At 38.7% G+C, this 14200-nt stretch overlaps 1 protein-coding gene across 1 annotated transcript; it reads right to left on the bottom strand.

Annotated features, from left to right (window-relative positions):
- Positions 1-1996: 1996 nt before the first annotated feature.
- On the bottom strand, positions 1997-10550 carry LOC118783514 (linker for activation of T-cells family member 1-like). Its single transcript, XM_036537464.1, has 13 exons — positions 10509-10550; positions 8780-8852; positions 8533-8637; positions 8189-8231; positions 8000-8043; positions 7018-7096; positions 6488-6540; positions 4241-4279; positions 3509-3548; positions 2998-3074; positions 2827-2856; positions 2546-2602; positions 1997-2103 (listed from the first exon to the last, which is right to left on the bottom strand). Exons 3-13 carry the CDS (start codon positions 8633-8635, stop codon positions 1997-1999), a joined length of 672 nt encoding a protein of 223 aa, XP_036393357.1. The 5' UTR covers positions 8636-8637; positions 8780-8852; positions 10509-10550.
- Positions 10551-14200: the final 3650 nt, after the last annotated feature.

The raw sequence follows: 14200 nt of genomic DNA, 5'->3' as shown, positions 1-14200 counted from the left end.
TCCTGCTGTGGCTGCTGGTGTTGATGGCTACCCCAGCTCCTCTTGTTTGGAATCATCATTTGGCATAGTGATTTATTTGGAGCATTTTTTCCAATGTAAACCTTTCATCAGTTTGGGATTCTTGAATTTTCATGAAACGAGGGAAGATATGGATGCAAAGCACAAGCAGAATCTCTGTCCTCTGAGATGCTTAGAGGGACTTGTGAAGAAAAGATACACACAATATTTTTCCAAAATATGAAAAAAATTTGTGTACACAATTAACATGTACTGGTTGCAGTATTAAATTCAAAGCATGACTTCCATGTTTCTTCATTAAAGCAATGGAAGATGTATTGCCTTCCCTGACTTTATACTTTGAAAAGTAGGTGTCAATGACATATTTGTAAGTGATAACTATATTATAATTTAAATTTAGTTAGCCCAGGCTAGCTAGTGCAAATCTACTGTGTGCAGGAAGTGCCCTAGGCTCATAGGCACCAGGACACATCAGCAGTCAGCTGACTGCCACTCATCTTACGTCAAGTACTGACATCTTCCAACAGTTACATACAGTGGTCCGTTAGAAAGTACTCAGCTAGCAGTGAAGTCACTTTCATTTACTGTGTGCAATCCATACAGTCCTGCATCCAAGCCTCCACCTGCTTTTTGGCTTCGCTAAAAGGGGATGTCAGAGTGTCTGCTGATCAGCTTCCTCACATTAGATATATGAAGCCAATGTGAACATATGCTGTCTCACTCATCTCCAGCAATATGACTTTTAGTTCTATATTGTCTCTAGTGTCTTTAGTGTCTGCATACAGTATATAGAAATGAATATGTGTGCTTCATGAGGTACATTTATGAACTCAGCATACATAACAATCGATAATTTATGATTTGGCCTTTATTTCCACATCATCATATTGTCAAAATTATTCGGAAACACATCCTCATAAAAACGAAACAGAACTAAATTTGTTTTGACAGTAGGTGTGTTGCATGGCAAAGACACAGATAAAAACAAAACACTGCACTGTGTGTGCTGAGGAGGAAAACCAAGCAAAAAACCTAAAATGCTGGTAACCCTAACTGATTGCATATAATAAAATGAAAAAGGAATGAACAACAGTAAAGTAAATGAACATGAACAATGCAGAAAAAAGATTCTCAGGAGTCGTCAGCTACAATTCACTAGGATACTAATCAATATTTTTACTGTTAGCTTTTTAATGTTTTTCTCTCAGTTCCTTTCTCAGAGTGCAGCCGAATATGACCAGTTTCTTTATTTCAGGTTGTTTCATAGGTGCTGAAGCTGAATTTTTCCTATGTACATTGTTATGGTTGTGGTGCAGTCTGTTTTATACCCACAGAGGGCCTACTTATATGACCACTCCCCTCTCCTGGCCCCTTTCCTCTTGAAACCCTCTCTTCATATTAGAAGAGCTGGGTAGTTAGTGAGCTGAAACAGAAAGAGTGTTACATTTTAAACTAAGCTCCACTGAAAATGGTGCTAGTTGACAAATCCACCATTTTATCTGTTTGCCCTGCTGACTTTTTAAATGATCTATAAAATTACACCTGTGGCTCATTTTCAGGGCTCAACATCACAGCAAATAATGCATGCTGGTTTTCAGCCTTTCAGCCGGGTTCAAACCACAGCACAGAGAGAACCTGTCTTGCAGCGAAACATATGAAATGCTTATATTAACACGTGCAGTAAAACAGTAGTTTGTTACATGACACACTTTAGAAAAATCATGTGCTATTTCATCCACATTACAGAAGCTACTACAAGTTATACTATGAAATACATGACATCAGCACAGCCTTACTTGACAAGACAGCTGCATCACTTTATGATTTAGTCTCTTCTCCAAAAAATGTTTACCAACACTTGGCAGGAGAGCAACATTAAACAGGACTGTATAATTTTGGCATTTTTAACTTAATTTGGTTGTTAAAAATGACACATCGTGTCATTCATAAAAATGACACATTGCACAAGGATATTTTTTTAAACGAATAGGGGTAAATGTACTAAAGAACCTCTGCGCGGGGGGGCATTGACGTAATCAGAACTGCCATTGTCCTCCTCGCTGTCCATGCTCTCACGGGAGGAGCCTGTGGGGCAGTGGCACACCACATGCAGAGTGTGTCATTCACCACACCAAGCAAACACACACTTACATGCTCTTTTCGCCCCATTACTATCCCTTTTTACTGCCGACAACATGCACAGCAGTATAAATCATAAAACAACCCCACCTACACCAGATATGCTGCAGTGCAGAACAGGTGAATCATGATGACATCATTAATGTGACAACAATCCATCAATATAAGTGATTATATTACAAAAAAAGTATAGATCACAAAATGATTCCAGTTTGTCGGGATTAAAATGTAGGATGCTTTGATATCAGATTATGATATGAGGCATAGAGCGTTTCCATATCAATCTCACTTCCACTACAATCATTTCACTGCAATGCTAAAACACTGTACTATCTAGGAAAATGGCAATAGCAATAGCAGTACAGTCAAACACAATGATAAAACCGACCTGGTAGAAGTCCATGGGTGAACTCATCCTTCACATTGATATAGCTTTTCTCACTCGCTGTCAATGCACAAACACACATGTACACACAAATATTTTCAATTAAATCCAACTTTTTCTATATCTAATGTTTTTGTACTGTTCACAGTTAATGTTGTTAACAATAATGTAATAATAATAATTACATTTTTTCAATGCTATAAAAATATTTTTGCAAAAAAAAAAAAAAAATGACAAACTACTCCCTGTGACACTGTGTATGATTCTCAGTTAAACAAACCTACCAGAATCCACATTCACATAATCACCAGCACCTGGAAACAGGGCAAAATTAAGCAATTAATTTAATAATATCTGCAACAATAATGTGATTATTGCTGCAGACACCTTATTACCACTGGTGCTTGTGCTATTTAATACATCTCGTCCTCTCTGCTTCATTCTTTAGTGCTTACCAGAGCTTTGCATGGAGGGAAGACTCTGCTGAGATCTACAGATGGACACAATGACAGGAGGGTCTGGCAGCACCTGTCTTTAAGACAGACAGGCGTATGGACAGAATGACATGAATGAGATAATGCAGGTGCAGAATCATCTGGGACTGTGCAGCCTAATTACCCAAACCAAATTACCACCAGTGTGGCTGGCACCTGTCAGTCCATTTTCCATGTCAATTTGAGTTTTAGATGAGAGGTTTTCAAAGTGTGAGGCAGACCTCCACAGGGAAATGACTCTGAGGGGAGGTGCAGCCTGATCTGTAGATGTTAGCTACATGTTAACAGTCTTCGTGTTAAAATGAAAATTGTATAAAGTTCCATATCAAGTAACCAGTTAGATAAACCTTTTTTCTGAACTGAATGAGGAGCGTCCCTGTGTGCTTTTGTGGGGAACATTTATCAGGTCATGGTGTCTATAGTGAAATATTACTAATTATATGCAAAAATGCATAGATACACAGACACTTACATGTAGCCTGTTATGTCATCGTCTTCTTTGTCATCGACACCTGTGGTAAAATGGAAGTCCATCACGTTCACTCATATACAGAGACTTCATCTTGCAGTTGTAAAACAGATTGAAGAGCTTTTGACCTCTAAAACACGCAGTCCAATGTGCTAGTCCCTGTTACAGTACATGATATTATGCTTGCACTTATGACTGTATCTTCCATTGCTATGCATTTTAACTTGGTACTCCTTTGATAGTCATCCTCTGTCTAACACCTTTTTGCACAGTACCTGCCACAGTTCTTGTTAAGAAAAATGATACTTCTTCTGATTTGACACAATTAAATGCAAACTACAATCTGGTTTCTCATTAATTTTGAATATCTCAATTGAACAAGTGATATGTTTTAAATTATGTACATTATAAAATGTGTTAGTCCGGAAGTAAATGAAATGAATTATTTTAGACGTCTTGAACAATATAGATGTTATTATGGTAAAATCAGTTGAACAAACTTTTAACTTTGTGTTAAAGACAAGATTGTGCTGCTTAGCATGTTTTCTCTCGTTTGTTTCCTCGTTTGTCACTCACTATACTAGTGCCCATATTTGTACTCTAACTCTGTGAGTCACAAAAATGTGTTTTACTCTTTATTTTCTTTCGTTCTTTCTTACCACTTTGGTAACAATTCTGCTCCTGTCAGTAATACAGTAACAAGGATTACATTACATGTACCATTACAAGGATTACCTTGCGGAGGTTCCTGGTTCTCATAGCTGGGAATACTTCCTGTAATTAACATAGAAATTAATTAGCATAACTCTAAAGCACCTGCACAGTTAAAGGAGCTGCAATGTCTTTGTGTTTAAGAAGAACTAAACAAAAAGAACTGCACTGTTGTCAAATTTGAGAGGGAAGAGGTAAATAGCAACTCCTGTAATTAATCTGTAGATGTCAATTGCCATGTACATTAACTGTATTTATTCTGTATTTACCTCTTTCAAAAAGATTATTTAAAGCAGCAATATTGCATAACACGTACACACACACACACACATGCGCGTGCGCGCACACACACACACACACACACACACACACACACACTCACACACACATAGTGGCGGGCCAGTGAAACGCCCTTTAGAGGTCTGTGCAAATACATCACAAGGTGAAGATCTTTTTTTAAACACACTAAAGTATGTGGTACAGATTACTGACAGTTGCTGTTCTCCTCATCACCTCTAGCTTTCAACTTGTCTTTCTTTCAGATTATAGATATATATTCAGACCTTGGTCATGAAGTTGCATTTTCCTATCACATAATACATCGAGAAAGCCATACCAAGAACACTTCCTGGAGCATGACAACCATTGCCATTTGATCATTTCACCTAACTTCCACCAGGGGGCCAATGTCTTTGTACCTTGACAATACTGAAAGAAGTGCATCTTTGTGGTAAGGGGCCCTGTTACTATAATTTTATTTTTCAGACACATATGGTTTAAAAACAGAATGTGGCTAATTGTTTAAGATCATAAGAAGCTGCTACTTCTTGATTGTGATGAGAGCTCGGAAGGAAGTAGGACACGTTAGCTTCTTGGTTTGAACTATAATTTATTATCTCAGCCAATTTACTTGTGCCTTGGTGGAATTTACATGGTGTCAGGCTGTGTACTGGTTAACTACTCAAGTAGTCTTTAATCTGCTGAATATGTTAGGCTACATGCTGAACTATATTTACTGGAGGCTCGCAATTGTTTTTCTCAGGTGGTTTATTTAGTGGCAATTTGCTATTGAACTCTTAAACATTGACGTAAGATTTAAGATTACACCATAATTAGGTCATTTACATGCAGTCCGATGCCTTTGCATGCAGAAGGAGAGCAGGAAAACAGCAGTTAATACTAGTAACTTGACTTACAGAGTTTTAAAAAGGCAATCTTTAAACGTTCATAATAACAAATCTATTGTTTTTCATCTCCTTAGTCACACTGATTATGAGATGATTTTGTTGAATATACAGTAATTAAAGTACTTGTCGCAGATCAAAAGAGTATTCTTGGACACACTGTCTGGTAAGTCTTTGTTTTCACTGACCCCTTTCCTTAAGGCCTTTCAAACAAACTGCAAAACAACTTTATTGTATTGTGCTCTTCAGCTCCAGCTTCTACTGCCTTCCCGACTCTCCTCTGTTTACCGTCTTCTTGTGCTGGTTTTCTCCATAATTTTCCCATTTAGTCACAGGTTTATGCTCTGCTCTTATCTCTGCCTGAGCTGAAACACCACTGAAGTGAACTAAGGCACTGCTACAATGAACTGAAGGACCACTAAAGTGAACTAAGGCACCACTACAATGAACTGAAGGACCACTAAAGTGAACTAAGGCACCACTACAATGAACTGAAGGATCACTAAAGTGAACTAAGGCACCACTACAATGGATTGAAGCACCACTGAGGTGAACTAAGTCACTACTACAATGGATTGAAGCACCACTGAGGTGAACTAAGGCACCACTACAATGAATTGAAACACCACTAAAGTGAACTAAGGGACCACTACAGTGAACTGAAGGACCACTAAAGTGAACTAAGGCACCACTACAATGGATTGAAGCACCACTGAGGTGAACTAAGGCACCACTACAATGAATTGAAACACCACTAAAGTGAACGAAGGGACCACTACAGTGAACTGAAGGACCACTAAAGTGAACTAAGGCATCCCTACAGTGAGTTGAAGGACCACTAAAGTCAACTAAGGCATCCCTACAGTGAGTTGAAGGACCACTAAAGTGAACTAAGGGACCACTACAGTGAACTGAAGCACCACTAAAGTGAACTAAGGGACCACTATAGTGAACTGAAGCACCACTAAAGTGAACTAAGGGACCACTACAGTGAACTGAAGCACCACTAAAGTGAACTAATGGACCACTACAGTGAACTGAGGGACTGCTAGATTGAACTGAGGGGAAAGAAATAGCAGGAGCTCACCATCTTCAGTAGGAGAAAAGGAAGAGGGGCGACTTTGCGGCTGAATGGGAGACCTGAAGGTCAGAGAGAGGGAGAGATAGAAAATCCATGATGAAACAGCATTTTGTGCCCATTACTCTAATTTTCTCTCTAAAACATGTATAGTGCATATATAGTACCACAGTGTATAGTGCAGGTTATATTAAGATCACATTTAATGATCAAGTAATAGTTTAGTCATATTATTATTTTTACGATACATGTTTTTCAGTGCAAAGTGCTTAGAGATCTTTGGCTAGCTGCACAAGTAAGATTTGTTCTATTCCTTTTCCATGATATGACACAAAAGATAATTCTATGGTGTGGTATTGATGCTTGTCTCACTTCTTCCAACAGAAGTCTGGGGTGCCCAGTTGCCTGCTGGAAATTGAATTGTTTAGCTATTGCATATGTCCCAATGTGTGTGGCACTGCAGTAATGACAAATGCGGTTATTACTGAAGCATGTATATAGTGTAAATCTGCATTGTGGTGTGAGCGGGAGAGACCTACGAGGCAGACAGAAGATGGGAGGAGTATCCAGAGCCCCCACTTGTATTCATGTGAATGGTGGAGACAGGGACCGCTGGGCCTGCCAGAACCATACGATGACATATTGTCAATTTCAGTCACAAGGACAGATTCTAAACATAAGTACACTTATATCTCTTCATCTAATTTACCATCAACATTTTTCTAAAGTAACCATATATGTTGTACATCACTTGCACTGTCTGTAATACACAGTTCAAAAGGGGTTAGACAATAAAAAAAAAGTTTGTTTTATTAATGATTTCCACAGCTAACACTAACAATATCAACAATGATTATGTAATTAACACTGATTGCACAAACATTAACGATATAATTAACTCCAATGACTATGTCCTAGAAAGCAGAGGCACCACTAAGGTGTTGCTCTGTTCAGGCTGGGTGTACAGAAAAGATCACAGCTGAAGCCTAAAATTCATCCCTTAACACTCTTCATTTTTTCATGGCCTAATAATTTTTTCATGTATGGAAAAGGTGGAAATAGATGACTGAGGTTATCACTTGCAGAGGTGGTACCTTTTCCCTGGTCTTTTCTACATGCCGTGACATTATGCATCAGACCAATGTCTACATACGCTAAACCCTTTCCTATTAGAAGACATGTGGCTTTCTTTCTTTATCTTACAGTTAGAGAATTTTAATTAACTACATCTAATGTGATTGTGTTCTGGGTGTTAAAATGTAATTACTTTGTTATTTTTACTATCCCACCACTTTCCTAAAGTTTCACTTGATTACTTTATATATGCGTGAGGGCATAATTTTCCATTTTATCCATAACAGTCAAAATTCTTTTTTATTTTTTTTTACATTTCTTCTCAAAAATGTGCTCTCTGAAGCATTGTGTGTCTACCTGATTAAGTTGTTCTATTCTGAAAATGTATCGAATGATATGCATGTAATGACAAGAGAATAACATTAATAATAATAAGTGCATAATTACCTGTAGTTCTCACAATACGAAATCCCCCCAGTGCTACTGGGTCACTAAGAGGAAGAAGAGGGGTGTCATCTCAAAATATTTCAGAATAATAAAGACTTACTGGATACTGCATGAGTGTAAATCAGAAGCACATACTTTGTATTTAGTCACCAAGTACAATGATGTTGATATAGGCAATGAGAAACTTACGGACGAGTTTCATCATAGTCCTCATATTTCTGCTGTATAGAGGCTGAGGAGGAAAAAAGTATTAAGTTTGTTTCTATACCATATATTGTTCATAAGTGTGTCAAAGGCAAAACATTCTCATAGCCACCCCCACCCTTGGTCCTTCCATTTCTCCATCTATACACCCCTGCTGCCCACATATAATCCACATAAAAATCCATATAATATAATCCAGTTTTAGAAGTCTTAGTCTAAGAAGTCTTAGTGACTTTGCCTAACACTTTGGCTTTTTAGGCTTTTTTTTTCAGAAGGAGACAAGTATATTCTGTCTTCCTCCCATATGACCCCTCCCCTCCTTCTCTTACTGTGAGGGGGTTTTCTGCAGCTCATACACAGTCCAGCCAGGACAACCACAGGCACAACAAGGAGAGCTACCACCAACATGGAGTCCAATACCGTTGTTTCCATGACTACAGACAAAAGGAAATGGGGACAGGAAGACGTTCATCATCATCTTGTTGAAACTGTGTGAAATATCACATGATTATGGCGTCACAACAAATTCATTCACCATGTCATGAGAACTTATCATAATGAATTTTGACACATCACCTGCTTAATAGGACTGTCAGATAAAGTACTTCAGCAAAGTTTTCTTCTTACACCACTTTCTCACTTGGTCAGCCTAGAGGTGATTCAGAAAAGCACACATCAATCAGCTAGGAGGCCACAAGAATCTTTCACCTTAACACCAAAGATGCAAGTGACTTCTCTATCATTCTTGAGGACAATGCATCACATCAAAACCCAGTGACCCCAGCAAGCAACACTCAATTATTGAAGAACACAGAAGAGTCAGAGGAGTCAAACTGCACCGAAAGTTGGGTTCAATGACCACAATTCACACGACTCCACCTTATTTGCTGGAAAATATGTATGGGAAAATTATTAATTATTTTTAAATATTGATACTATGGCAAATACTTCTTAATACAAAATGTGCTTACCTTGTTTAGTCAGGACCACTGACACAGAGATTATACCAGTTGTCATTATTATTGTGCCATTAATCAGATGCCCTTATTCAGAATGTTTCTATCATTCGTGTCAGATTGGGCTACTAAAGAAGTCCCATTATTAGTTAGTAGTTCCCTCTACGATGGATGTATGAAATAGAGGAATCTCTTTCGCTCTCTTTCTCTCTCTGCGGTTCAATTCAGTTGTTAATTGGCAGGAAGTGGATTTCCTGTATTCTGCACTGAATATATCTGACACCGTTCACACTTTAAACTCCTGTAAGAACCTAAACATGCTGCATAACTTGCACACTGAACAACACTGTACTCTTACGCCAGTGGACCATTCAGATTTCATTCAGATTTCACTGTCAGTGGACGTATGTATTATCAATGTACAATGACATCCACTTATGCACAATACAGATGGAGGTATATAATGTCCACCTTCTTTTGTTGAGGCATAGAGCGTTTTAAGCTATATTTGAACTACACAGACTACATATTTACCCCACATGCCTGATATGTTCTTTGCAAAACATATATGCTATTCTGTATATATAAGCAGGTTACTAAACAGCTTGTCTGAATATGCAGAGCATGTTTTTGTGGTTAAGAGGTCAGCATATATAACATATCTCATTACGCTGGGAAAAACTCTTCCATTTAACACAGTTGTTATGAAGTCTGTTTGATCAAACAGGTACTGTTCCTTGTCAGCCAGAGGCGGTATTGCATTCAGTGCACACTATGCAACCATTTGAAAGTGACAAGTCAACTCAATATTATATGCACTTGTTGCACACATGCATTGCAACCAAGCTGTGCTACGACAGAGAACAGGCATTGGAGTCACACAGAGAGATGTGCAATAGAAAGGGAAGGATGGTGCTGTGCAAAAATAATTTGCTCTGTGAGGTTTTGATGCCTAATGTCACCCAACAACTAAGATATCTGTAACACAAGTGTGACATCACAAATGCTTATAGTGACATAAATATGGCTAAAACATAAATTCATTCGACACCACAGCAAATTATCATTAACTGTCAGATTGAGCGAGAGGGTTGCTATTGTTCATACACAAAATTTCTGGATACACTGTGAGGGTAGTGGTATTAGTAACACAAATCCAGTAAAGTCACTGAAAAAAACCTTTTGTATTTTCTTCAATTACTTTCTCCAAATTTGTACATTTTTATAATATATAGGCTATTTGTGGATTTTGACATGAAGTAAGTGCGAAAGGATATCAGATATGGAGATGATAATAAATAGATGGAAATTAATTTGTTGAAGTCATTACGGAATGTCACATAACTCACCTCTCCTGAAGGGGCTACAGCAACAGATGATGTTAGTTGTCCTTTGAATTGGAGCTTGTTCAAGATATCCCATCAAGTGTTGGCAAAAGACTTCAAACTGTTTCACATCATGTGAACAAACCTTCATATTCTGGGTTCCGCCATTTTGAACACTACACCTTTCCTTCTTTTCTCAGTCTTTGTCTTTGATTTTTTTGCTTGTAATGTCTTCTACCTATTCCTTTTCTTTTTTGTTTTTTTTATTCTAAATGAGAAATGTCTGGTTTGTTGTTTCTTCTTTTTTCTTTATTAGTTTCTCAGTATGTTTTGTGGCCTGGCCTAGCATCTACCCTAAATATTGTTCTCTGGTCCTGTTGTATGATTCTCAGCCTCACTCTAGATTTATGCTAATTTTCTGTCACCATTACGGTTTGTTTTTTTTTTAATGCTTTTTCCTCTCAGCATTTTAAAGCTTATCTTTTTCTTCTGTTTCAGTTCTTGCTCTGTCGTTGAGCTCACCTCCCTCCCCCTCACCTTCTCAGCTACTTTCTCATCACCTACCCTGTCTTTCTCTCTCTACTTCTGTTTCTCCACCCACAACTCTCTTCTTCGTTTCTCAGGCTGAAGAATCTGAAACTCATAATATCTCACCGACTTTTCACATCTTCTCAAAGCACCCTGTCCACTCCCTTCCTTCACTACCCAAAGTGTTGTATCTAAAACACTATGAGTATGAGTAACACTGAATGCAAATTACATGATAAATGCATTGTCTTGTGCATTTCACCCCCATTATCCCCGGGATAATAACTGTAATGTAAGCGCTGGCCTATTTGACAAAGCACAAGTAATCATTTCATCACCTTATGTACATCAGACATCAAAAAAGTCTGACACATGAAATGATTCCTGTTATTACTGTATGTGAGAAAGGGTTTTCCAAGTTACACAAGCAAACAGAATCGTTAGAGGAGTATTGGCTTGGATAGTGACACTGTTGGTCAGTAAGCTTGCACATATAGCACTGTGCAACTGAGGACACTCCAGTCCACTCCCGTGCTTTGTGAAGCGACAGTGTTGCTGTTAAGTACTAAGTATCTGTATCAGCATCTGTACCTCACCCGCTTTCTCCCTAAACAGGAAACCAAACCAACAGAAGGAAGTGATCGTTTATATTCCTTCAAGCGGAAAAGAGAAGAGACAGAGTCTGAAAAAAAGCGAGGTGAAAAAGATGCCTGGACTGTCTAGTTTACTGTCACACTGTCTCTTTTCTACAGCGGTATACAGGCAGCGTGTTTCCCACAAGCGCAGATGTAAAGGGGACTGCGGGCTGAGAGAGGAGGCCTGTCGCCCAGCAGATATCAGCACTATGTGCTTGAGGGAATGAAGTCGCTTTAGAGACCACAGTGCTGCAGTTGCAGTTTACACCAGTGGGTGGATGATATCATTCGCGGGCTCCTAAGAGCGAGAAAAGGAGCGTATGTCTGAGTCAGTATTACCAGCCATCCGAACCGTGCAATCAAGCAGTCGAAAACTCCAACTGTTTCATTGATAATCATCTTGGAAATGTTTTCACGACAATAATAGCAAGGAATGTGTTATAATCAAAAACTACTTATAGCTCAAATTAATACATTGCCAGAATAAAGAACATAACCACATGCTTGATTTTTACAGACTATTGCTGAGACGTGTTGAATGATACATAATTTAAAAAGGGAAAATAAGCAAACCTCTATTTTTTAAGCTTTTAAGTATTTTTATTAATGAAACATTTTTACATTCTCAAATACAAATCAGGGCTGCCTCCCTTAAAATTGTAACATGAGCAGAGCTGATGACTGTGCCAATGGCAGCCTCTCAGATAGTTGTCTTGTCTGAAACTCTACCAATACTGTGAAATACACTTCACTGATGGGCAGGTCTGTCTTTCCTCAGCTCGGTCACCATCGCTGCTGTTGTAAGTCAGTACTGAGCTACTCTACATCAAAACATCAGAAGAATGTGCTCATTCCTCACAACCTATTCAACCCACCCACCAGGGCTTGATTCTCTCATGCCAAGGCTACTGCAACTTGCCGCCCTCCCTGCATGTGCAATCACACAACTGCAGCTTATTCCGAATGCTTTGGAAATCTATTCACTCATGCTCCTGTAGTTATCATTAGTGAATCCCCCTCTGGCATGGAACACACTGACAAGTCACTCCCTGTATTGTCTCAGGAGACTCTGGCACCTCTCAGAGGGATTTGCTCTAGGTTAGACCTGGTTCATGCCTGTGGACTGCTTTCTTCAGTTCAAATTACAAATCTTCAGTTATACTGATCTCAATACTCAGCCATTCAGTATTAAAAGATGTAAGCAGAATGATCCAACCTGTTCATTATCTCTATTATACCATGACTTTTGTTCCAGTTTAACCAAAAGTATGAATACATATGGGGGCCTCTGTATATAATTGGCTGAAAATTGCTGTAACAATTTTCCCAGATTGCATGCATCCCTGCATGTCCTTTTTCATATCAATTAAAAACACTGTACACTGGTAGCATTTAGGACATTCAAAAAAATGAAGGATCAGAGAGCAGTAATTGTATCACCAAAAAGCCATAAAATGCATCAAAGACAATTTCCGTTTCATTATTTTTGTTCCATTTTAACACAACTTAGTCTCTGTATGCATGGCCCTACAGTGTGACTACATCTCTGTGTTCATTCACACCTCTTTCACAAGCATCACATGCTGCGTTTCTACAAAACCCAGACAGCTGGTTTGCATCTGGGTATACACCTCACTGCTCATTTCTTGCCGACTCCATAATCAGTAAATCAGCAGAACCAGTGGTAAACACAGCAAAGCCTAGTACAGCAATGCTCTTTCAGCTACGCTTCCCAGTGGCTACGTTTTCCACTTTTGTTTGTGAAAGCTGGTGTGTGCACACTGAAATCAAACCTCATCTTAACCTTAGATCATGTAGCACGTCAGGTTAACACCTTGGATCATGCAGTGTACCAGGTCCTAACACTGACAACAACTGCAAGCACCTTATGATGGTATCTTGATATTTTTTTTGCATATTCCTGTCCAGTGTTGGTTTCCATTGGCACTAAGGGGCTAACAACAACCAATGAAATGCAACTTTTCATGAAAAATTACAATTCAATGATGTAATGTGGTTGCAAAAAAACTGCTGTAGAAGCAAGTGTTTCCTGTGGTGCTCAAACAGCAAACAGCAGCAAGAGATAAAATGCATTGATAAAATGCAACAGATGGAAAAAGGCAAGCCAAAAATACACGCCCGCGATGAGCAATTTATTAAAATGTCGCAAGAGGATGAACGTTTATTTAATCCCTCCATGAACACAGAAACAGAAAAAATGTTAAGTGTGCAGAAATACACTGGTAGCGCGATAGAAACGGTGATTTTGCATGTCCTGGAGATATGATAACTTTACAGTGTAGTATCAGTGATGACAGGGTGGCACTCTGTGTAAGAATTATCCCACAATCAAAACACTGAACAACTGAATCTGTCACTCATGTTGCAAGACATTTTTCTCATTATGACATTACTGCCATCTGTTGGCCATTTAATTACTGTAATGCTGCAGTAGAACACTACCAGCATTTCCTTCTATGCCTCTGATTAGGCCAGTGCCAGTTGCACACTTTCATAAGCCATATCATTTTTTGGCACATAACTCGTAAATGT

The sequence above is a fragment of the Megalops cyprinoides genome, chromosome 1 (assembly GCF_013368585.1).
Source record: "Megalops cyprinoides isolate fMegCyp1 chromosome 1, fMegCyp1.pri, whole genome shotgun sequence".
NCBI lineage: Eukaryota > Metazoa > Chordata > Actinopteri > Elopiformes > Megalopidae > Megalops > Megalops cyprinoides.
This window is presented reverse-complemented; position numbering and strand designations above follow the sequence as displayed.

Bases quoted from the DNA above. Each gene is read 5' to 3' on its own strand.
- LOC118783514 (XM_036537464.1), bottom strand. From the start codon at position 8,635: ATGGAAACAACGGTATTGGACTCCATGTTGGTGGTAGCTCTCCTTGTT. The intron at 6,541-7,017 runs GTAGGTCTCTCC...TCTGACCTTCAG, and splicing joins TCCCATCTTCTGTCTGCCTC to GTCTCCCATTCAGCCGCAAA. The intron at 2,104-2,545 runs GTCGGTTTTATC...ACTGCCCCACAG, and splicing joins CACCCATGGACTTCTACCAG to GCTCCTCCCGTGAGAGCATG.